Source organism: Melanostigma gelatinosum (assembly GCF_949748355.1).
Source record: "Melanostigma gelatinosum genome assembly, chromosome: 16".
Classification (NCBI taxonomy): domain Eukaryota; kingdom Metazoa; phylum Chordata; class Actinopteri; order Perciformes; family Zoarcidae; genus Melanostigma; species Melanostigma gelatinosum.
This window is the reverse complement of record NC_136649.1, coordinates 24,654,841-24,679,954: the sequence shown is the minus strand read 5'-3', so window position 1 is coordinate 24,679,954 and position 25,114 is coordinate 24,654,841. Positions and strand designations below refer to the sequence as shown.

The window sequence follows — 25,114 nt, the reverse complement described above, 5'->3', positions numbered from 1 at the left end:
AACAGGATCGGGTTTAGGATGTGGAACAGGATCAGGTTTAGGATGTGGAACAGGATCAGGTTTAGGATGTGGAACAGGATCAGGTTTAGGATGTGGAACAGGATCAGGTTTAGGATGTGGAACAGGATCGGGTTTAGGATGTGGAACAGGATCGGGTTTAGGATGTGGAACAGGATCAGGTTCAGGATGAGGAACAGGATCAGGTTCAGGATGAGGAACAGGATCAGGTTCAGGATGAGGATCAGGTTCAGGATGAGGAACAGGATCAGGTTCAGGATGAGGAACAGGATCAGGTTTAGGATGTGGAACAGGATCGGGTTTAGGATGAGGAACAGGATCAGGTTTAGGATGAGGAACAGGATCGGGTTTAGGATGTGGAACAGGATCAGGTTTAGGATGTGGAACAGGATCAGGTTTAGGATGTGGAACAGGATCAGGTTTAGGATGTGGAACAGGATCGGGTTTAGGATGTGGAACAGGATCGGGTTTAGGATGTGGAACAGGATCGGGTTTAGGATGTGGAACAGGATCGGGTTTAGGATGTGGAACAGGATCAGGTTTAGGATGTGGAACAGGATCGGGTTTAGGATGTGGAACAGGATCAGGTTTAGGATGTGGAACAGGATCAGGTTTAGGATGTGGAACAGGATCAGGTTTAGGATGTGGAACAGGATCAGGTTTAGGATGTGGAACAGGATCAGGTTTAGGATGTGGAACAGGATCAGGTTTAGGATGTGGAACAGGATCAGGTTTAGGATGTGGAACAGGATCAGGTTTAGGATGTGGAACAGGATCAGGTTTAGGATGTGGAACAGGATCAGGTTTAGGATGTGGAACAGGATCGGGTTTAGGATGTGGAACAGGATCAGGTTTAGGATGTGGAACAGGATCAGGTTTAGGATTTGGAACAGGATCGGGTTTAGGATGAGGACTCGAGGAAACATATTTAAAAACTTTATTAGAAACAAAGAGCTGTTTATTGACACAGTTCATGACGTGTTTTAGTTTATTTACATAAAAAAGTTCATTAACGACGATACAAACAGTCAGCTCTTAAAAATATTAGAAACATTCTTTACACGATGAAAAAGTGAGTCTTTGAACGCACCGCGGCTTCATTCTCTACTCAGCTGCTATTTACAGAACAGAGGGGGGTCCATGAAGCAGCCGTGTGTCTGAGGCACCACAGAAGAAGGAGGAGTCAAGGAGGAGGAAGAAGGAGGAAGAGGAGTGAGGTCAGTACTGAACAAGAAGATCAAATGAGACAGAGGAAGAAACATTCTGACTTTAACATAAATATTTTTGTGGTGAAAAATTTAACTCTTAACTCTTAAAATATTAAATGTAATATTTAAGTTTAAATGAGTTTCAGATAAACTAAATTAAAATATTCAGATTAAATCTTTAGATCTTTATGAGGTCAAATCATATTTCACCACTTTTTTATTTTGTAAAATGTTTTGTTCTCATTTCAGATTAAATCATAAATTAAATTTACTACAAAATAACATACGGAGGCCAAAAGTTTAAAATAAAATGTTTTAATTATAACGACTGAATCAAAACGTTGATTTATTTTTGTCTTCCATATTAATCAATAACTGAATAAATAAAAATCATTTAAATTATTTTAAGCAAAAAAGTTCATCTCTCTTGTTTTACCAAAATAAAAGCTCTGATTTTATATGAAACAGGAAGTCAAGAAACTTTAGGTAAAAAAAAAAGTTCATAAAAGAGAAAAAACTAATTTGCATTATGACCTCTGACTCCCCTGAGTCACCTTATTTTGAAATTAGGAGACACTGAGGACGCAGCAAGGAAGGAAGGAAGGAAGGAGTTGTGTGGTGGCTGAACAGACGGCTGAAGTTTCTCCTCAAAACAGGAAGTCAGTCTCACGTGAAGGGGCGGGGCCAGGTGGTAGCCCCTCCCCCCTCTGACAGTTTATTTCCCATCATGCCCTCAGAGCTGGCTCAGTGGGCGTAGTCTGTGACTGCGAAGGGGCGGGGCTTAGTGGGCGTGTCATCACCTGCACTCCACGGCGACGGTGTTCTGATTGGGCGAGGCCGAGGACGGACTCATACCTGTGTCTGAGGAGCCCGAGGACGTGGACGCCGTCGTGTTGGACACTGAGAGACAGAACTACACATTAGGGACAGGACACAGGGTTCTGATGGACTACACCTCCCAGCATGCCCTGCAACTCCTACCTTCTCTCTCCTTCTTCTTTAGTCTCTTCCTCCGGCGGTCGATGGACGCCACCTCAGACTTCAGGCTCATGTAGTACTTCCTGATCTCCTGAAGCTTCTCCTGCAGGAAGGAGATCCGGTCCGTGCTCGACATGCTGTCCAGCTCGTCTGGGGGGGGGGGGGGGGGGAAAGAGTATTATATATACACAGTGGAGTACAGTAACGAAGTAGAAATACTTTGTTACTGTACTCAAGTCGTTTTTTTTGATATCTGTACTTTACTACCGTACTTTCTGGACTATAGAGCGCACCTGTATATCGGCCGCACCTGCTGATTGTTAAAAGAAAAAAGAATTTGTCCATCGATAAGCCGCAGGTGTCCCCGTTGAACGGCAAGATGCTTTTAACAGTACTAAAGTTGTCTTCTTCTCTGAACATCATGTAACAGATCCGACTAGCTAGCTTCTAAGCTAATTTTAACAGTACCGCCAATGGGGAAATGCTAACCCGATTAGCATTAGCGAATATAATATATCTTCGTACATCTTTTCATGCTTCATGCAGACATACTTACAGACTAAGGTCTCTCAAGGCTACCAAACGGAAGAAGTAAAATGCAGCAGCGTGTCTTCTCATTAGAATCTAAAAGCAACGAGGCAATAACTGTTGCTGTTGTAACTCATAGCTCTGAATAGCATTTACGGCTAACTGGCTTGGCCGCTTAATAGGGCTGATCATAGCTGATCAATAGCGTTGGTCACGGCGCTCGCTAATCGCTCCAATAACAGCTGATTCCTCCACAGAAATGCAGACTTTTGCTGCTAGCTGTTGTGCTAGCAGCAACGCTTGAAATTAATTATCCATGTTGAAATGAATCGCTGGTCGCCCTGCCTGTTTGTTTTTTCCCGGGTACGGGTCACGTGATAGTGAGTGTGACGAATCAGGGACAGAGACGTCATGGCTGGTAATGACCAATCCAGTAGCGAACACGGGTGTGGGCTCATGTTTTCTAACACACATCCGTATCAGACTTTGGCGGCGCAAAGCTACGGAAAAAAATCCATAAATTAGCCGCATCGTTGTAAAAGCCGCAGTCTCAAAGTGTGTGAAAAAAAGTAGCAGCTTATATGCCGGAAAGTACGGTATTTATAATTCTGTTAAGTTGTACTCCGATACATTTCCACTGAAACCTTCGTTACTCGCTACAAAATCAAATCTTCAGAAACAAAATGAATCGTGAGAGCAGCGTCGGGGACTGTGGTGGAACACAGACTGCAAGCAGGTTTGGTGAATCAGTGGTCCTAGCAGCAAGTTAAATCATTGGTTAATCACGTTAATGCACAATTGCAAACAAGTGCTCTCAAAGCCGCGGTGTTTTGATTCCCAGGATGCTACATGCTATAAGCTAGCGGGCGACTACCTGAGTAGCATTCCACTCTACGATGACTGATTTCATGATGGAAGCAGAACTGGAAGCACCTGCTGCTCCCGCAACAAACGACGGTGGTGACGAAGACCAACACCCGTGGATCGCTAGCGAGTTAGTGAGCTGAGGAAGTGTTGACAGTTGTGCTGCACTAGTTGGCTAATGTGAGCTATAGCTAGCCACCACACCATAGGATTGACAGGAGCCGCGAGAGCGCAGCGTTAGCATTAGCATTAGCGTTAGCATTAGTGTTAGCGTTAGCATTAGGGAAATCCTTCGCAGCTGTGTGCAAGCTGTGTGTGACGCTGAACACACCTCTACCTGCCTCAGCGGCCTGTGAAAGGATATTTAGCATCGCAGGACGAGTCTTCAGCCCAAGAAGAGCGAGACGGAATTCTCGCAATTTTGAAAACCAACTTCTTCTGAAGATGAACAGGACATGTTTCAGTTTCCAGTAATGACTGTGTTGCTGCTTTAGTATTGATCATGTTTTGATATTTGAGTCATGTTGTGGATGATCAGATGGAGTTATGATGGGAGCAGTCGCCCAATTGCAGATTCAGCTTGAGCAAAACCTTTGTGTTCAAATCAGCCCACAGGAGTTTACAAGGCAGGCGTCCTTTCTCTAAACACTGACCTGATGCATCAAGTGGATATGTTTTGCTGAACATAATATGATGCATTGGTCCTCTACATCCTCTAGTCTAATGAGCAGACTTATAAACTTACTGTTACAACTCCTTCATAGTGTCATATTGCTTTTTGGAGAATTATGATGATAAGTTCATAGTAGATGCAAAAGTATACTTATGTACAATATGTTATGTTGAACATTGTTGCTCCTGAATGGATCACAGCCGACCCAATTATGTTCAACACAGCTCCATGTCCTTGGTCATGATGCCACAGCACTTAAAAGAATAAACTTCATCATTCTCAAAATTCTGACCCTTTGCTTTTTTATTAACAGCATTTACTTGTACTTTTACTTTCAATGAACAGGTTATGATGTTCATTTAATGTTCAGGTTATGATGTACATTTAATATCAGAAAATTACTTTTGATACTTACTAAGTACAATAAATATCAGATACTTTAAGACTTTTACTCAAGTAGTATTCTAATAGGTGACTTTTGGGTACTTTATACACCACTGCCCTTTACACAGCAGCAGTTATAACACAGTTATAATGATTCTGATCATAGATATTCAGGTGTTCACAACTTCATCTTCATGTGTAAGAAATGATATTTAAATATACTTCTTGAAAACTTTAAACCCATCTCGTCATGTTTTTATGTTTGTTAGAGTCTCAGTAGTGACACTAAATGATGCTTATTATACATATTACAAACAACACACTTTAAAAGCTCTAAAACAATAATTTAAATGAATCATTTATTTTTTGCTTTTCTTGGTATTTTGATCAGACACAAAATAACGCTGATTACCGTAATATGTGTGGTATTTGTTATAAATGTACGTTGGTACATAGAGGGTGATAAGCAGCTGTACAAGGAGGGACTTAGGACCCAGGGGAATGCAGGTGAAGGAAACAGGAAGAGACGCCACACAAATAGCTGTTCACCAAAAAAGTCCGCTTAGTAATAAAAAATAAACTGCGTTAACGCGCGATCAAATTATTGTCTGCGTTAATTAATGAATGCGCTAACTTGCCCAGCACTAAAATATATATTATGTGTATATGTAGGTGAGTAAAGTATGTCGAAGAAGAAGAAGAAGAAGTACCGAGCTGGAAGGTCCACTTGTACGTCCTCTGAGGAGAGAAGCTGTGCTTGTCTTTACTGAGAGACAAAGGAGACGAGAGACAAACAGACTTCTGAGACTTCAGAGACAGGTCCTCACTGTCACTGCTGTTACCTGGGAGACGGTGGAGAGGAGACAAGGAGACAGTTGTTGAGATAAAACTAGAAAAGTTGACTGTAGCAGATTAGCTGATGATGACAATGAGAGGAAGTAAGTGGTCCTTTAGATCTGACGGAGCTTTCAGCTGCATCTGCTCTTCTTAAATTGTTGCTAGGCAACACCTGAATGTGTGCTAATACAGGTCACCTGTTCAGATCACGTGACATCATCACAGCTCACCTGCTCCGTTCTTCTCCACCTTCCCAGGTGTGCCGAGTCGTTTCTGGTTGCGTCTCTGCTTCTTGGCCGTTGGGCTGGAGTTACAGTCCATCACCCTCTTCTGACCTGAGGGGGGTGGGGGGGGGGGGGGTCACACAGGTGACAACGAACCAATCAGAAGGCAGGACAGAGGAGTCTCTTAGGAAGCTCAATGCCTCCTCACACCTTTAGCATAGGGAACACACAACCATTCTTTCCCAAAGGAGAGGAGAGCAGCGGCCACATTTAGTTGTTCATAATAATAATTAAAGCTGCGAGCGATGAACGCTTCCTCGCATCCTCCAGCACGTCGGGGGTGCCGGCGGGACTCCGGCCTGCGTGGCCGAGAGCATCTTCGACTGTTGGACAACGCGGCCAAGAGTGACGGTTTTTTCCTGCGTGGACCGCGTGACGCAGGAAATGATGCTTTGCAAATAGTGCACCGCTTCCTGTATCCGCTGCCTGGCGCTACAGAACACGCACGAACATGCATCATGTTGCTCTGTGTCAAGTGTAAACCACATCGTGTAAAAGTCATGTAAATCAGATGCCGTTTGTCTGAAAATGCAGATTTTCTTTGGCCAGCAGGGGGCGCTGTGAGTATTAGTGGACATCAGCTCGTAGACATCCTCAGGCCGTGAGTGTTATCAAGCATGTGAAGTTTGGGACAAGTCCAGCTGAGTTACATCAGCTTTGTTGATGGGGAATCACGTAAAGTAGCCGCCCGCTACGGCTAAACCATTCCGTCAAACGTAAAGCTTTTGATGACTTTCTTGACATGGTCCTGACAAAACTTAAAGTGGATCAGACAAAGTCCCGAGGAGGAGTTCGTTAAAGTATAGAGACTAGAAATAGGCCAAAATCTATGGCGAAATGACACAAAAATGGAAATGGCCGACTTCCGGTAGGGTTTAGAGCATGGTCCCAAGAGACTTAATTTAGGTCTCCATAGGATACATGTGCGTACCAAGTTTCATACATTTAGCCAAAACGTAGCGCTGGGGCTGCTCTTTTGAAATATTGTAGGGGGCGCTACAGAGACAATTCAACGACCAAGCCAAAAACCTTTATAAAAATGTCTTCCCATCACCTATGACACATGAACAAAGTTTCATGAGTTTTTGAGCATCCCAACCCACTGAACCATCAGCCCACTTTTTCATGGCAAATGATGCGTTGCCGAGGCAACAGCATTCAGTGAAAATTCACAATATTCACTAAGCAGCATCATCAATGTGTTCACACCATCCTTCCACCGTCTCAAACTCCTCTCCGGGCCACATCAGCATCACGGTCGCCTCAAAGGGCGGTTGTAACGGTAACTACTCCTGACATATTGGTGAATAACTGTCTCTGCATTTGATTATTGTTTATTCAAGTGTAAAAATATATTTAAGCACATTTCTGTGATTATAACTTAAATCCTTTTAATTGAGGGTCAATAAACCCACATCACTCTATCAAAGATCAAACTATTAAAGAAAATATCAAACAAGTTATTGCAATAACTTTGTTCAAAGCTTAAAATCCTTTCAAGGGTGCGTTTGCACAATCCCACGTGAAGTATTTCATGTGTTTTAAAGCCACGTTTATTAAAGTAGTCTTCAATGTACTCACAATACATTTACATGTCAAGTGTACAGTAACCAGCCGAAGAGCTGCTTCTGTGTTTAAGTATCTCATAACTTCAACTTTCTATCTCATAACTTCAACTTTCTATCTCATAACTTCAACTTTCTATCTCATAACTTCAACTTTCTATCTCATAACTTCGACTTTCTATCTCATAATTCTGACTGTGGGGATATTTTTATTATCAAGTCCAACTTTAAATAATTATAATTTTTTTTAATTTTTTATCTGACTGATTCGCGGGCCACATAAAATGATGTGGCCGGCCGGATTCGGCCCGCGGGCCTCGAGTTTGAGACCCCTGGTCTAGGAGGAGTAAATAAAAGTACAAAATGTGACATTTCCTTCTGCCAGTAGGCGGCGCTATGAGTTATTGAACATGTTGGCGTTGAAGTATGTTCAGGCTTGAAGTAGCATCGTGCGGATTGGATAATGTACCTCGGCGTGACAACAACTTTGTTTTTCATGCAGAATGAGGCAAAATGGCCGCCACGCCACGTCATGGTTCTTCCATGAAAACTCACGATTTTGATAACTTTTCATCACAAAGGTCTTAAGAGCATCCTGAGCCAATCTGAAGTTGATCTCTTAAATTCGGTCGTGGAGTTCGTTAAAGTACGAAGGCTGAAAAATGCAAAAAGCGAGGGGGGGGTCGGGACAAGAGACAACGTCGGGACAAGAGGGGTTCGGACAGTTGAGACAAGAGGTCGGGACATGAGACACCAGAACATACGGACACTGTTCACACATCTCACCTCTTTCCTTGGTCTCCTGTAGAGACAGCAGGGAGGTCGAGGAGGAGGCGCTGCCATCAAACCCGGGGCTGGAGTCTCCCTGCTGTCCTCCCCCGACTGCTCCTCTCTCCTCCTCGCCGGCGCTCCTGGCTGGGTGGTGCTCCTCGGAGCAGGAGGCAGAGCCGGGAGCGGCGGTCGGTAGGAAGGGCCTGAGCTGAGGCTGGGGGAGGTGAAGGGTGTGGGGGGAGGGCAGAGAGGAGTGGAGGAGGTTAGGAAGCGGGGCAGGTTGCTGCTCCCTCATCATTAGGAGGAGGTGCTCCGGGGGGGTGGGCTTCTCCTTCTCGTCCGGGTCGTCCAGGTCCACCTCGTGGCAGACCAGCGCCTCAGGGCCAATCTGCGGCTCCAGCTCCTCAGTGGGGGAGGGGCCCGGGGCAGGGGGAGGCGTCCCAGCATGCACCTCTGACTCTTTTGTGGCTCCGCCCATCAGCAGCTCTCCTGACACCTCCCTCGGGTTGTTCTGTGGGCAGGGCCAGTCCTCTGCCTTCATCGCTCCCTCGCTCCTCCTCTCTGACTCCGCCCTGCGGAGAGGTGGGGAGAGTCCTTTGGGTGAGGCTCCGGAGGCCATCTTGGAAGGGGCGGGGGGCGTTTGGGGGGAGGCAGCCTCCTCTTGCCTCCTTTCAGGGCGGAGCTTCTTGTCTGCTGCTCGCTGCTCTGCTGCTTTCCGTTTCAATGTGGAGCTGCTCCTCTTCTCAGGGATCTCCTCCTCCTCCTCCTCTGTGGCAGAGTCAGTGTCGGAGTCTGCGGTGGGAGACTCAGGGGGGAGGCGCTGGGTGGGGAGGCAGTGGAGAACCACCATGGGCTCGTCCTGTCTCTTCAGGACGCTGCGAGGAGGAGACGCTATGTGGGCGAGGCTGGTGGTGGGAGACGCGCAGAGGAGCATTCTGGGAGGAGTTTCATGACCTGTCGCCCTGAGGAGGGACCTGCGACCTTTGACACTGGGGGAGGGCAGAGGAGTGGACCGGATGTCCTCATCCTTTGCAGGGGCGGGCTGAGAAGAGGACACCTGCTCCTCAGGAGGCGTCCTGTCGGAGGGCGGAGGAGGCGTCCTGTCGGAGGGCGGAGGAGGCGTCCTGTCGGAGGGCGGAGGAGGCGTCCTGTCGCCGGGCGGAGGAGGCGTCCTGTCGCCGGGCGGAGGAGGCGTCCTGTCGCCGGGCGGAGGAGGCGTCCTGTCGCCGGGCGGAGGAGGTGTTTTGGCGAGCACTTCAGGTCCAGGAAACAAGTTGTCCGTGTCTTGGACAGACGTCATCTCCTTGTCCAGGTGTACTAGCAACATGGCGGCTTCTACTGTTGGCTCCTCCCCTTGCCCCGCCTCCTCCTTCTCCAATTGGCTCAATAGATTGTCAGTTTTCTCCTGAGGCATGCTGGGATGCTGCTGTTCAGTGGAGACAGGCAGCTGACCAGCTGTTGCCCCACCGACAGCGTCGTTAATGGCCATTGTGACATCAGCGACCTCACTTGTCTCCTCCTCTTTCACCTCCTCCTCCTGACAGGGCAGGCCTTCACTCCTCCCTCGCCATGGCGACGGCTTTTTGTCAGACGGGTCTTCTGATTCGCTGTCCTCTGATGAGTTCCCAGAATCCTCTGCAGGGAGACAGAGCAGCAGATTGGTTAGTTACTGGTCACTGCAACCGGATCAACGACAGGAAACAGGAAGTGACCTCACCGTTCGAGGCTCTGTCGGAGTCATACAGACCCGACGTCCTCCTGGTTCTCCTGCGAGGAGTGTCTGCAGGGAGGAGGACACGTCCGTCAGAGCGAGACACAGACAGACAGACAGACAGACAGACAGGTCTCTTACTGTCTCCATTGGCCATGTTGGACGACGTCTCCGTCCTGCCCGTCCTCCCGTTGGACCGTCCCTCGGTGCTGGGCGTCTTAGAGACGCTGCGTCCCGCTGAGCCGGTGGGCGTCGTCCTGATCTGAGGACGACCTCGTTTTGCTCCCGGCGGCTTTGACGCCGCCGACGGAGGCTTCTCTTCGTCAGTCTCCGGATCGTCTTTGTTCTGTTGGGGACAGACAACGTCAAACTGACAGCAGCAACAACAACAACAAAAACAGAAAACCCTAAGGGTCGTCGGGCCACCTTAAGGGTCGGTCCACTTCATTTTAAATCATCAGGCAACAAGACACGCAAACGTGTCCCGAGTCTTCGGTTGGTTATAGGATAAAAGAACCGTCGGAGGAATCCTGGTCAGTGGAGGGAATTTAGGTTTAGAAGTGTGCTTTAAGAAATTATAACGAGAAGTAATGATTCATAATTAAGAAATCATAAGTAGAAGTGTCAATAATAAGAATGTCAAAATATGTTAAAAAGTTACAATATGTTTACTCATGGAATGCATTATGTTTACAATATTCTTACTTATAGAGGACATTATATGTTACAGTATTTTACTCATTGAATGTATTGAACCATAGAAGTATCGTCACTGAAGGTATTAAAACACTATCAGTAGTTCTGAGGGTCAGAAAGATGATTTTGAGAGGTTTTACAGGAGGAGGAGGAGTTACGTTTTAGGACACTTTCCGACTGTCAGGGGACATAAAGACTGTTTCAGGGAGCAGAGGTCAGACCACATCCGCTCTTGTTCAGTACCTGGAGGGCCAGACCTGTGAGTGGGATGCGTGTATGTGGTCTCTGTTTCATGAAACATATATTTCTATCGATAGTTTAATTCTGGGGGTGTAACGATCCGCGTAGTCGTATTCAACCGTTCGGTACGCATGACAAACCGAATACGTTTGAATTTAAAACCTTTATTTAAGCAGGTCGTCCCATTGAGATGAAAAATCTCTTTTGCAAGATGTAAGTAACAATACTACATCACATTCAGGAGCAGCTTTTGTTTTTTATGCTGATGTGTTGCTAAGAAGACACCCCAGAAGATGAGTCACTCAGGTATAGTTCCATCATTGTTCAAAGAATAACTTGATGTTAGTTGTAATGAATAAATATATTTAAAATCAAGTACATTTCTCTGCATTTATAGTTTTCTACTGTACCGAACCGTGGCTCCACTGTATCGTACCCAACCGTGACTTTTGTGAACCGTTACACCCAGACTTAATTCGGATTGCAACTCTTTAGCCTCTGTAATTATTAAATACTTTTTGATTGTAAACCGATCCAGCTGACTTTTTGGCACGCAGCAGCAAGAGACGTGCGGTCTTCCACAGTTCAGAGAGGTTCTACTCCCAACATCAGCTGACAGGAAGTGACCTCACAGGGTTTCTCAGCAGCAGGTCACATGACCTCACCTTCTTTCTCCGTTTCTTCTTGGTTCCTTTCTCCAAGGGCCAGATGAGCCGGTCGGCTTTCACCCACTCGTCGTACCTGAGGATCAGACACACCCGAGTGACTCTGTACCTTTAAATTACTGGAACCTGAGAAGGTGCTCAACGAAGGGAAGCTCTTCATCAACATCCTTTTGTGATTGGAGAGAGCGTGTCGGGGCGGGACTTGAGGATTTAACAGGACACTGGTTCAATGAAGCAGGAAGTCTCACCTGACGTTCCAGCCGTAGTAGTGGACCAAGTAGAACTGTTCTCCGTTGTCCAAGTCCGTCTTCTTGATGTGAGCTTCGTAGATCTTCTGAGTCTTCCCTCTGCCGTACTTCACCCGCACCTTCGTTCCCGTCACAGAGTCGCCATCCTCCTCCTCACAGCTGAGACACACACACACACACACACACACACACACTTTAATTAAACAGAACTATTACGTTCTTTAAGTTAAACACATGTAACTTTATACCACTAGAGGTCTCAGTCTAAACAACAACAGACTTCTGACGCTAACGTTAGCTCAGCTTGTTCCTCCGATAACTTAAGATCCAGACTTCTGATGCTAACGTTAGCTCAGCTTGTTCCTCCGATAACTTAAGATCCAGACTTCTGACGCTAACGTTAGCTCAGCTTGTTCCTCCGATAACTTAAGATCCAGACTTCTGACGCTAACGTTAGCTCAGCTTGTTCCTCCGATAACTTAAGATCCAGACTTCTGATGCTAACGTTAGCTCAGCTTGTTCCTCCGATAACTTAAGATCCAGACTTCTGACGCTAACGTTAGCTCAGCTTGTTCCTCCGAAAACTTAAGATCCAGACATCTGACGCTAACGTTAGCTCAGCTTGTTCCTCCGATAACTTAAGATCCAGACTTCTGACGCTAACGTTAGTTCCTGGTTTGAATAATACAGTCCACCAGCAGCACGTCTACTTTGTTTTGTAGAAAGCTGAATTATTTCAATCTCACCCTTCTCTCATCTCTCTCTCCTTCTCCTCCTCCTCCTCCTCGTCGTCATCGTCATCCTCTTCATCATCCTCCTCCTCATCAGAGCCTTTATCCGAGTCGTCAATTCTTCTGTTGCTGCGTCTTCTCACCTCCCTCTGCTCCTCACTGTTATCTTCTGCTCCTCCTCCTCCCTTCTCCAGTCTGGAGGGAGACTCTCTGTCTGTCTTCAGCTGACTCCCCCCACACCTCCTCCTCCCCTACAACACGGACATACAGGAGGGCAGAGAGACAATCTTGTGAGACCAGAGGAAAAATGTCTTAAAGAGAAGTTATATTTTTAGTCGATGGTCTCTAACTGTTCAGTAATAACAAGTGTAACAACAGTTATTAATATGGAAATAAATTAAAGGCGCTGTCTCACCCTCGGGGACGACTGTCTCTCCTTCACCTCCTTCTCGCTCTCACTCTCTGACTCCGCCTCCCCCATCCTGTCTTTGACAGGCTCCACCTCCTCTGGCGGCACAGAGGGCTTGTTAAGCTCCGCCCCTGCCTGCTTCTGATTAGTTGGTGTGGTGGGAAGGCGGGGGTTGTTGTGGTGGATGGTCCTGAAGGTGATGGAGGCGGAGCGGCAGTACTCCTCAAAACCATACAAATACCTGATGACAGAAACCACACCGTCAACCAACACCAGGGCATCATGGGAAAACAGGAGGGAGGGGTGGAGGAGAAAGGGGACAAGCAGGACAAAGCGGGACAAGGCGGGGTAAAGCGGGACAAGCAGGACAAAGCGGGAGTGTCCTCTTACTTCTTGTAGGCCGTCTTGACGTTGTAGGACGCAGCAGAGTTCAGGACGGGGATCCCCAGATCCATGTAGACTTGCTTCCACACGGTCCCAGACTCAATCTGCAACACACAACAATACTGTCACAGCCAGCTGAACAGGAAGTGACATCACAGGACTTCAGCAGGTCACATGACCAAAGACAGAGACAGTCCTTACCTTATGGCAGCCTCCCAGGTGATAGACCAGTCTGAAGAGCTTGAAAAGGTTCAGGTCTTTATAACCCAACACTGGAGGCTTGTTGATGGGGGTCCCTGAAGGACAGACAGAGAGACAGCATGTTAGAACAGTCCTCTGATGATCCTCTCAGCTGTTTAGTGGAGACCACCATGAACCAGAAAGGGTCTTAAACTGGTATGTGATCCATCCCAGTTCTCTGTACTGGTTTAACTTCTGCAGGTCTCACCTCGGTCCTCCATGAACTTATACAGCTGCTGCAGGAAGCTGTCTCTCTCCTCTGGATCAGGCTCCTCCTCCTCGGGCTGGACAGACACAGAGACAGACAGATCAACATCTGGTCTACAGACATGTCAACATCTGGTCTACAGACAGACAGGTCTACATGTGGCCCTCTCACCTCCTCCTTTAAGCGTTTCTTCTTCTTCTTCTCTTCCTCTTCGTCCTCCTCCTCCTCATCACTCTCCTTCTCTTCGTCATCCTCATCGTCGCTGGAGGACGAGTCCAGGATCTGACTCATGTCCATCTTCCACATATCAGGGACCTCCCTAGTCCTCAGAAAGACCTGGGCCGCTTCAAAACCTGGAGGAGGAAGAGAGGGAAAAAGAGGAGCAGCAGGACGATCAGACAAAACGTTGGAGAAAAAAAAAATTCTGACAGGCGTGTCGGGTCCTGGTGCATTGTGGGAGTTGTAATTCCTCACCTCTCCTGCTGGAGAACTCAGACCTGGTGGAGCCGATGGAGGTGAAGGTGTGGACGTGCCTCCTCGCAACTGTGTAGCTGCAGGAGGACAGGAGACAGGAAGGAGGTGAGACAGCGCTGATGGGTTTGTGACCACAGGTCAAGAAGAAGAAGAAACTCACAACTTGGAGTCGCTGAAGGCTCTGACCAGACACTGGTCCTTCTTCACCACTAGCTCATCGTTACAGCTGGGCGACACCACCTGGAGGACAGACAGGTACACACACTGATTAAACACCTGGAGGACAGACAGGTACACTGTTTAAAAGATTAGACCTCATATTAGTACCGGTAGATGTGTGTATAAACCATTTGGTACAATCAAAAGGATCACAGGACTTAGTGACGACAGGCCCGTCGCCCTGACCTCTGTGGTCATGAAGTCTTTTAAGCGCCTGGTCCTGTCCCACTTAAACACCCTCACTGACCCACTCCTGGACCCCCTGCAGTTCGCCTACAGAGCAAACAGGTCTGTAGGCGATGCAGTCAACACGGCCCTTCACTTCATCCTCCAGCATCTGGACTCCCGAGGAACCTACGCCAGGATCCTGTTTGTGGACTTCAGCTCTGCCTTCAACACCATCATCCCGTCTCTGCTGCACGACAAGCTCTCCCAGCTGCAGGTGCCCGACAACACCTGCAAGGGGATCACAGACTTCCTGTCTGACAGGAAGCAGCACGTGAAGCTGGGAAATCACGTCTCATCCTCCAGGACCATCAGCACCGGTTCCCCCAAAGGCTGCGTTCTTCCCCCTCTTCTCTTCTCCCTGTACACCAACAGCTGCACCTCCAGTCACCAGTCCGTCAAGCTCCTGAAGTTCGCAGATGACACCACCCTCATTGGTCTCATCACCCCGTGCGACTCCCTCTGAGTTTTGAGTCCATCCTCTGCTCCTCCATCACGGTCTGGTACGCTGCAGCCACAGCCAAGGACAAGGACAGACTGCAGCGCATCATTCGCTCTGCTGAGAGGTGATCGGCTGCAATCTGCCGTCCCTCCAGAACGTGTTCACTTTAAGAACCCTGAAGCGAACACGAAGGCTTGTAGCTGACCCCTCTCACCCGGCACATGAACTGTTTGTGTCCCTTCCATCTGGCAGGAGGCTGAGGTCCATCAGGACCAAGACCTCCATCAGGACCAAGACCTCCATCAGAACCAAGGCCTCCATCAGGATCAAGGCCTCCATCAGGACCATGGCCTCCATCAGGACCATGGCCTCCATCAGGACCAAGACCTCCATCAGGACCAAGGCCTCCATCAGGACCAAGGCCTCCATCAGGATCAAGGCCTCCATCAGGATCAAGGCCTCCATCAGGACCAAGACCTCCATCAGGATCAAGGCCTCCATCAGGACCAAGACCTCCATCAGGACCAAGGCCTCCATCAGGACCAAGGCCTCCATCAGGACCAAGGCCTCCATCAGGACCAAGGCCTCCATCAGGACCAAGGCCTCCATCAGGACCAAGGCCTCCATCAGGATCAAGACCTCCATCAGGACCAAGACCTCACATCAACAGTTTCTTCAGTCTTCAGTGGGGTCATCAGGACCAGCCCCTGCACATCCCCTCATATTTAAATACACTTGTTTACAGTCCTGGTATCTCTTTGTTTGTGCACTTTATTTGAATACGTTTCTACTTCTGCACCGTGTTGATTGTTGAATGTTATGCACGACCCGTATGTGCAACAGACCTCGGCGATAAACGGTTCCGGTTGCGATACCAACGCTGCCGTATTTACGTCTCGATGACGTGATGTTGCATGTTGACAGAGCTAACCCTGAGCCTCCAGTGACCAGCTTCTCCTCTGTAAACGTTTAGTGACAGAGTGGTCTCCATGGTAACGGGGCTCTGACAGACTGCTGCAGAGGGGGCGGGCTTAGCATCGGGTCAGTTCAGGAAGTATTTTAGTGAACAACCAATCACATCACCTGACACTCTATACCTGTGTGTGTGTGTGTGTAGTTACCAGAGCCAGGTACCAGCTGCTCGTTTCTTCTTCATTCTCAACGCTGCAGATTTTTCCCAGAAGCTCATCGTTCAGTCTCCTCCTGTCGTCCTCATCCTCACTGGAGGAAGACTCATTGTCCTCATCAGCCCTGAGACACACAGACAGACAGACAGAGAGAGAGACAGAGAGAGAGAGAGAGAGAGAGAGAGCGCGAGAGAGAGCGAGAGCGAGAGCGAGACAGAGAGAGACACACAGAGAGAGAGAGAGAGAGAGAGAGAGAGAGAGAGAGAGAGAGAGAGAGAGAGAGAGAGCGCGAGAGAGAGCGAGAGAGAGAGAGAGAGACAGAGACGGAGACAGAGACAGAGAGAGAGTCATTATTCCAGTCTCCAGTGAACAAAGTGGTTTGATCTTTTGACATTTGTAATGAATGTGAAACTAAAGCCGTGTCCCAGTCTAGTGGATGCGTCCTCCTCTGGATTGATGACATGATATTTGAAGGTGAATGAAGAGGTTAAAGTTTGAACTTGTGTTCTTATCGTGAGTCCTCTCCTCATTAGTAATGTGATGATGTAATGCTCTATGTATCTGGACTGTTGAGGACAGAGGACTTGTGCCGTGTTCACACCAAACGCGGCGCGAATAGTTAATCGCGTCATTCGCTCCGCAGGTCTCGCCGGGGACCATTTGTGTACAGTCGCGCGAATCGCGCCTTCAAAGCCGTTCAACTGTCCGCCATTAACCATGGACACAATAACCTCTATTTCTGCTTAGTACGTGTTGTGGAAATCACAGATATCCCGGGAAACTAAACGCCGTCATGTCTGGTTCATGACATTGTTCAGAGGAGCTCCGTGGATTGTATCGAGCTGTATTCACTGTCTAGCAAGCCACCGGTCGCTGTTTACTACAGCTGTATGAACACTAAATAAACTGATTGGCTGTGATTCAACGGCAATAAACCGACAAAAAGGGACTCTGAAATAACTACGTAATGATGGTGATTTGTAGGCTACTTGTCTTCTCAATGGAGCTCTGATGGGTCGGTGCTAGGCTATGCTAACATCGTAGCAGCTCCACCAGCACTCAATAACGTCACGTAGACGTAAATACGGCGTCTGTTCATTGTTTGTACCGTATGGTTTACACACACACATGCATACACATAGTTTGGTCCGGTCTCTGTTGATATGAGGTATCGTAGAGCTCTGGGTGAACACAGACGGCTACAGGATTTATTTCCTGATTCAACAACGGCAGGAAGCCAGTGATGACAGGGGGAGCAACTCAACGCTGATAGGCTATCGCGCCACGAGAATGTTTCGCAGAAGTTGAAAAATGTCAACGTCCATCGCGCCGCGCAGTCTCATGGCGTCTGTGCAGAGACTTTGTATGTCATCTACTCGCGCAAATAATTTGCGCTGCGTTTGGTGTGAACGCAGCATGAGAGGGTTCGTCTCATCATGTAGTATTATTATATTTATTATAGTGCTGGGCAACGATTAAGATATTTAATCGCGATTAATCGCATTGTTGTGGCAAAGTTCAATAATGAATTATAAAGTAGTGTATTGTGCACTTTTATTTTAAAGTACTGCTATATGAACTAAAGGGCAATAACATTTGGTTCACGAGATGCAGCATGTTTCATACTTAATGTGAATATAATTCATACTTTGTTGGCATCTTATTCTGAAAACCGGATGTTGGTCTTAAGAAACCGGATGTTGTCTCACGTTAATGTTTCCTCTAACTTTCAAAGTCCTTCGCTCCCGATCTGTGCGTTTGAATGTGTTCACGGTGAATGTCAGCGTAGAGCTGCACTAACATGTCTGACGACAGGATGTTTGCTGCCTTTCATCCCACTGTTCTTGTCCTCTTGTTGTTATGTATCTGTATTGCCTCTTGTCTTTCAATATAAAAAAAACAAAATTTGTGATAATACATTTTTTTTAAATGCGTTAATGAATGAATGCATTAACTTGCCCAGCACTAATTTATTAATAAGGACAGAGGACTCACACAGCCTGAGACGAGCGTCGTCCTCCTCGGTTGGACTTCTTTCCGATGACCGGAGTTCCAAAATGTTCTGGGTTGGTGAGCGGCAGCTGGTCCAAGGTCTGAGGACACGAGACAAGGAGATGAGGACTGTCTGACTGTCTGACTGACTGACTGACTGACTGACTGACTGACTGACTGACTGACTGACTGACTGACTGACTGACTGACTGACTGACTGACTGACTGACTGACTGACTGACTGACTGTCTGACTGTCTGACTGTCTGACTGTCTGACTGTCTGTCTTACCTCACTCTCTGCAAAGTGTCTCTCTCCCTTCAGACACAGAGACGTCCTACGAAGAGTCTTCTCATCTCCATCATCGAACACTGAAACACAAAGTTCATTAGAGACACTTTGTCCTCCATCCTGCCTCCGAGGGACAGACCCTGTTTCACATGAATATTAAATGAACTCACATTATAGATTCAGATGATTTGAAGTATAACAAGGTTAAATATAGTTTGCAACATCAAAGTGTCTAAATAAAGTTCTTCATGTCTCCTATTGTTAGCAGCTGAGCTAGTGCTGGTAACTACTAGCTGTTAGCATTGTGCTAATGCACTATTGAAGTGTTTCATGGATGATCCGTTGGCATATTTAGCCTCGTTAGTCTGGAGTTACATTGACAGCAGATTGGTCAGACAGCCAAGAGAAGTTGTGACATCACAGGACATCAGCTCATTGAGCGAAACCATTTCTCAGCATCATCACTCCTCCTGACAGCCAATCACTGACCTGCGATCAGTGATGTCATCAGCACATGAGACTCACCCACGGTGTAGAGGCTGGCGTCTGTCAGCTTACTGATGACGGCCTCGCTGGACAAACCTTCATTAGTCTTCACCTCCACCGTGGAGCCCACCTGAAGGACACAAGGAGACACACTTAGGTCTCGCAACACGTCTTCACAGGACACACACACACACACACACCTATCACCCGTCTCACCCTCAGCGCTCCTTTGACCTGGTCGTCCTGCACCACCTGGGACGTACTCTCACCTTTCAGATTCACCTGAGGACACAGAGACATGAAGACATGTGGGTATGATCCAGGGACAGTTTGTCCTCTGCTAACCACAGGACAACAACAACGCTCCTTTAGCCCCGCCCTACTGTGCTGTGATTGGCTGTTTATCTGGCGACAGCAACGTGCCATGGGATGGAGCTCACAGAGCGGAAGGCTAGTTAGCTAGTTCGCCTGCTAATTCCACTTTAATGCTACACTGGTTCCAGAAACCTGGTCGGGTTCACAAGAGGATGTGTTTCCCTGAGGGTGGACCTGGTCCCTGGTCCCTGAGAGTCTTACCTTGACCTTCACCATGCGTTTCACCATCTTGATCTTGGCCTCACAGAAGGCTCCTCTGTATTTGGCGCTGACATCCATCCCCACGGTGAGGTAGGGGGGCTCGTCTGCTGCCTGGAACACATCAGTGACATCACACACGCACACGAATCAGTGACATCACACGCTCACACGAATCAGTGACATCACACACGCACACGAATCAGTGACATCACACGCTCACACGAATCAGTGACATCACACGCTCACACGAATCAGTGACATCACACGCTCACACGAATCAGTGACATCACACGCTCACACGAATCAGTGACATCACACACGCACACGAATCAGTGACATCACACACGCACACGAATCAGTGACATCACACGCTCACACGAATCAGTGACATCACACGCTCACACGAATCAGTGACATCACACACGCACACGAATCAGTGACATCACACGCTCACACGAATCAGTGACATCACACGCTCACAGCAGTTTAACGAAACCAAACCCGGTCTGATAGTTTAGTTCAGCGGTCGGCAACCTTTTCTATCCAAAGAGACATTTTGTCCTATTGTCCACCAAATAAAATGTGTCTGGAGCCGCAAAAGCTATTTGATATCACAGCTTATAAAGTTTTATATATAGTTATATTATATATACAAAAACTATCGTTTGTTGTATTTATGAAATAATAGAACAAGAACAAAGACAATTCTTGACATTTTATTGCTATTTTCAGTGACAGTATCACCTCAAACTCCAAGATAAGAGGTGGTCCCTTTGAGTGTCCACTGTGTACGTTTACACCGAGCGTCTCACTCAGAGGGCAAAGGGCAAAACTGCCCCCAAGAAATATAATGTTGCCCCTGATATCACTAGAGTCCAATAATGTCCTCTAATAACAATGATCATTTAATGAACTTGTTAAAAACATCGTAGTCTATATGACCCGGTCCAGTTGCCATAGAATGGTTTAGATTTTCGCCTTGACTGATGTTGCGTGTGCGTGAAGAACCGAACGTTCTAAACAAATGAATAAATGAGCGCTTCTTCATCAGACCTGTGACTGAGAGACTCAACTCAGCAGACTCTCACATGTGAGTGCACCTCTACGCTGATATTCACCGTAAACTCAGATCGGGAGCGAGCGAAGGACTTTGAAAGTTAGCGGAAACATTAACGTGAGACAACATCCGGTTTCTTCAGCCCAACATCCGGTTTTCAGAATAAGATGCCAACAAAGTATGAATTATATTCACATTAAGTATGAAACATGCTGCAGCTCGTGAGTTAAAGGGAAAATACACCTGAATTGTGCGTAAAGTGTCTTTGATTTGAGGGTTGCCAATGAATAATACCTGACTGACAGTCAATTAAGATATTTTACGAAGCAAAACCTCTGAACTGAATTTGGACCTTCAAATCGCACATTTTTTTAATATTTGAAGTGCTATAAAAATATATTTCTCAATCATTGCACACAATGACTGATGTCTATGTAATCAAGGAATCGTTGACTTAATAATTGTTAATAGTGGTTTAAAAAAATGTAATAACCACAAATAAATAAGAATAAATTGAACACGATTGATGTTTGTTCAAAAAATCTAAGAAAACACTTTGAATCCTCACTACTACGTTCACACCGAGCGTCTCACTACTACGTTTACACCGAGCGTCTCACTACTACGTTCACACCGAGCGTCTCACTACTACGTTTACACCGAGCGTCTCACTACTACGTTTACACAGAGCGTCTCACTACTACGTTTACACAGAGCGTCTCACTACTACGTTCACACCGAGCGTCTCACTACTACGTTTACACCGAGCGTCTCACTACTACGTTTACACCGAGCGTCTCACTACTACGTTCACACCGAGCGTCTCACTACTACGTTCACACCGAGCGTCTCACTACTACGTTCACACCGAGCGTCTCACTACTACGTTTACACCGAGCGTCTCACTACTACGTTTACACCGAGCGTCTCACTACTACGTTTACACCGAGCGTCTCACTACTACGTTCACACCGAGCGTCTCACTACTACGTTCACACCGAGCGTCTCACTACTACGTTTACACCGAGCGTCTCACTACTACGTTTACACAGAGCGTCTCACTACTACGTTTACACCGAGCGTCTCACTACTACGTTCACACCGAGCGTCTCACTACTACGTTTACACAGAGCGTCTCACTACTACGTTCACACCGAGCGTCTCACTACTACGTTCACACCGAGCGTCTCACTACTACGTTCACACCGAGCGTCTCACTACTACGTTCACACCGAGCATCTCACTACTACGTTCACACCGAGCGTCTCACTACTACGTTCACACCGAGCGTCTCACTACTACGTTCACACCGAGCTTCACACTACTACGTTCACACCGAGCATCTCACTACTACGTTTACACCGAGCATCTCACTACTACGTTTACACAGAGCGTCTCACTACTACGTTTACAGAGCGTCACACTACTACGTTTACACAGAGCGTCTCACTACTACGTTTACACAGAGCGTCTCACTACTACGTTTACACAGAGCGTCTCACTACTACGTTTACACAGAGCGTCTCACTACTACGTTTACAGAGCGTCACACTACTACGTCCACACCGAGCGTCTCACTACTACGTTTACACCGAGCGTCTCACTACTACGTTCACACCGAGCGTCTCACTACTACGTTTACACCGAGCATCTCACTACTACGTTTACACAGAGCGTCTCACTACTACGTTTACACAGAGCGTCTCACTACTACGTTTACAGAGCGTCTCACTACTACGTTTACACAGAGCGTCTCACTACTACGTTTACACAGAGCGTCTCACTACTACGTTTACACAGAGCGTCTCACTACTACGTTTACACCGAGCATCTCACTACTACGTTTACACAGAGCGTCTCACTACTACGTTTACACAGAGCGTCTCACTACTACGTTTACAGAGCGTCACACTACTACGTTTACACAGAGCGTCTCACTACTACGTTTACACAGAGCGTCTCACTACTACGTTTACACAGAGCGTCTCACTACTACGTTTACACAGAGCGTCTCACTACTACGTTTACACAGAGCGTCACACTACTACGTCCACACCGAGCATCTCACTACTACGTTCACACCGAGCTTCACACTACTACGTTCACACCGAGCGTCTCACTACTACGTTTACACCGAGCGTCCACACTACTACGTTCACACCGAGCGTCCACACTACTACGGTCTGATAGTTTAGTTAAGTCTAGTTCAAACAACTCGACTTTAGCTTTGATTTCCCGCTCGTCTACTTTTTGGACCTCAGATTTGTTGTAAATCTTTGATAGCTCTGCTTTAAAGACGTCTCAGATATTTAGGAGACATTGAAACATAAACACTGAGGTGAGTCTCATGAACATGAGACCTCTCTGAAGGTCTGAGCTGGACCTAGAGTCAAGCTGCTGTACTCTGAAGGACGAACAGGTCTTACAGGGTCCACGTCCAGACCTGGACCCAAACAAAGATGGCAACCAGATAAATGACAGGTTTCATCTACAGCTGCCATCTTTGTTTGGGTCCCGGAGTGGAGACGCAGATCATAGAGTTTTATTCACTTAGTTCTTTACTTCATCTTTAACAAGCTGTTAACTCATCTTTTCTTGATGAATTAACAGACTGTTAACAGTATTATTGGTGGACTGAGAAGAGTCTTTGAAACTGGACAGAAACCAGCCCAGTACCAAGCAGAGCCCAGTCTGCTGGTCTACAGGTTGCTAGGGTTCTACAGGTTAAAGCTCCTCAGACTCACCTTCATCTTCTTATCTGAGGGGGTCCAGCTCGGAGGATTGTGGTTCACTGAAAGACACAAACAGGACGAGGACTTTAAAGCTGGCTGCACCGCAGAGGACAGACAAGGTGTCACAACATAATGCTAAGCTAACAACTAGCTCTAACTTCGGACTGAACCAGGTTCCGCCGGTTTGTAAGTTATAAATATCTGCTGGTCTCAGTGGGGACCCGGATGTACGGAGAGGAGCGTCTCTTCCCGCTCCACTGAGTCACGTCGCCATCACAGCTCGTCCATGTCAGCTCGATGCTAACTGTGTGTGTATGTGTGGAGGTAAAGGTAGCTTCGGCTAACTTTACCTCCACACTGATCCAGATCACAGAGTTGTATTCACTTAGTCTTTCACACATAGCTAGCTGTGTGTGTGTGTGTGTGGAGGTAAAGTTAGCCGAAGCTAACTCTACCTCCACACACACACACACACACAGCTAGCTACCAGCTGCACAGAGTCCCGGTACAAAACAGTCCCGAACTAACGGCCGTGTGTGAGCGGAAGGACTGGAGCTACGGGAAGCTAACGTTAGAAGCTAATGTTAGTTAGCTGCCTAGGTGAAGCTAACATGCTAGTCCGTGGATCGTAAGGAGGTTTAAACGTCCGATAGGCCGAACGGACACATTTAACGTTAGCTCTTCGTTCGCTTCCGGAGGGATAACAACTTCTCTACCGAACCGAACACGGTGACATTTTTTTGTGTGATTTATTTATTTAATTATTATGTGGTCGCTTCACATTTCTTCACTGCAAGAAAAACACACAAGCTGCTGCTGCCATTCAGCTCACAGCTCGGTACTAAAGGAGCTCCGGTGCGACGTCTGTCTCCGGTACACCGGGTGTTTGCTCCGGGCGCAGGTCTCGTCGGGTCCAGAAGGGTTTAATACTCACATTCTCTTCTTCTTCGCCTCTCGCTATAACGTTACACGAACAACAAGCTGTTGAGTTCCGAGCTCGCTCTTGTTTTCCCGGCATGCAATTGGCTGCGGTGACAGCGGTGTTCGGTAAACTGATAAAGTATTCCGATTGGGCGAGCGATTCCTCGATTCTGATTGGATATAAAAACCCTCTGCTGGCGGCTGCCATTAGTCCACACGAACGAGGCGCCACGAGGGAGATGACGTCATCCGCTGGATAACTGTCCTATCACGGCAGCTGGAGGCCGTGATTGGCTGAGCGTGTTTCCTTCCCCAGAAACGCCGCGTCGCTATTGGCTGAGCGGGAGTCCCTGTCTTGTACGGACACAGTAGGAAGCCCCGCCCCGTGCTGAGGATCTACACACCAAACTACGTTCACAAATCTACGGAGTGAAGGAAACCTTGTTTATCGCCGCGATTATGAACGTGGTAGAAATACACGTCATGTATTCTGGCTGTAATTATGATTTGTAATACATCGGCTGATAAAGCATCCATTAATGTACACAACTCAACAATAACTCACTTGCCTTGCTAAATGTAGATCCGGGTTTTTCTCGTACAACTGTCGTGGCCTGCGTGTGGGCAGAGCGTTGGGGATAAAGCTCGCCGCATGGTTGTTGACAACCTTTTGGAGAATTGTGACATGCTATGTTTACAAGAGACATTCTTACCGAAGCAAGACTTGGAAAAACTCAACTCTTTTAATGATAACTTTCATGGTGCTGGGGAGTCTACAACTGACTTTGGCATGGGAATAGTCAGAGGAAGGATTCCAGGGGGTGTGGCTATTCTCTGGAATAAGAAGCTTGACTCTTTGATAAATGTGGTCAGGCTTGGTGTTGACTGGTGTGTTGCAATACAGTTTACTCATGATGATAAGGAATTCACT

At 47.2% G+C, this 25,114-nt stretch overlaps 1 protein-coding gene across 3 annotated transcripts; it reads right to left on the bottom strand.

The window, feature by feature from the left end:
• Positions 1 to 941: 941 nt before the first annotated feature.
• arid4a (AT-rich interactive domain 4A) lies at positions 942 to 24,263 on the bottom strand. Of its 3 annotated transcripts, XM_079286455.1 has the most exons (25): positions 24,197 to 24,263; positions 23,275 to 23,321; positions 19,474 to 19,584; positions 19,114 to 19,179; positions 18,937 to 19,027; positions 18,412 to 18,491; positions 18,125 to 18,222; positions 16,124 to 16,253; positions 14,277 to 14,356; positions 14,117 to 14,193; positions 13,814 to 13,995; positions 13,643 to 13,718; positions 13,396 to 13,490; positions 13,201 to 13,298; positions 12,817 to 13,051; positions 12,417 to 12,652; positions 11,671 to 11,829; positions 11,423 to 11,498; positions 9,963 to 10,167; positions 9,828 to 9,890; positions 8,126 to 9,745; positions 5,721 to 5,825; positions 5,364 to 5,495; positions 2,208 to 2,354; positions 942 to 2,126 (listed from the first exon to the last, which is right to left on the bottom strand). In XM_079286455.1, the coding sequence occupies exons 2-25, from the start codon at positions 23,278 to 23,280 to the stop codon at positions 2,023 to 2,025; spliced, it is 4,272 nt and encodes a 1,423-aa protein (XP_079142581.1). In that variant the 5' UTR covers positions 23,281 to 23,321; positions 24,197 to 24,263; the 3' UTR covers positions 942 to 2,022. The 3 variants fall into 3 exon arrangements, with proteins under 3 accessions (XP_079142581.1, XP_079142580.1, XP_079142582.1); XM_079286454.1 differs by having other exon boundaries at positions 9,828 to 10,167; XM_079286456.1 differs by lacking the exon at positions 9,828 to 9,890.
• Between the last annotated feature and the right edge of the window lie 851 nt (positions 24,264 to 25,114).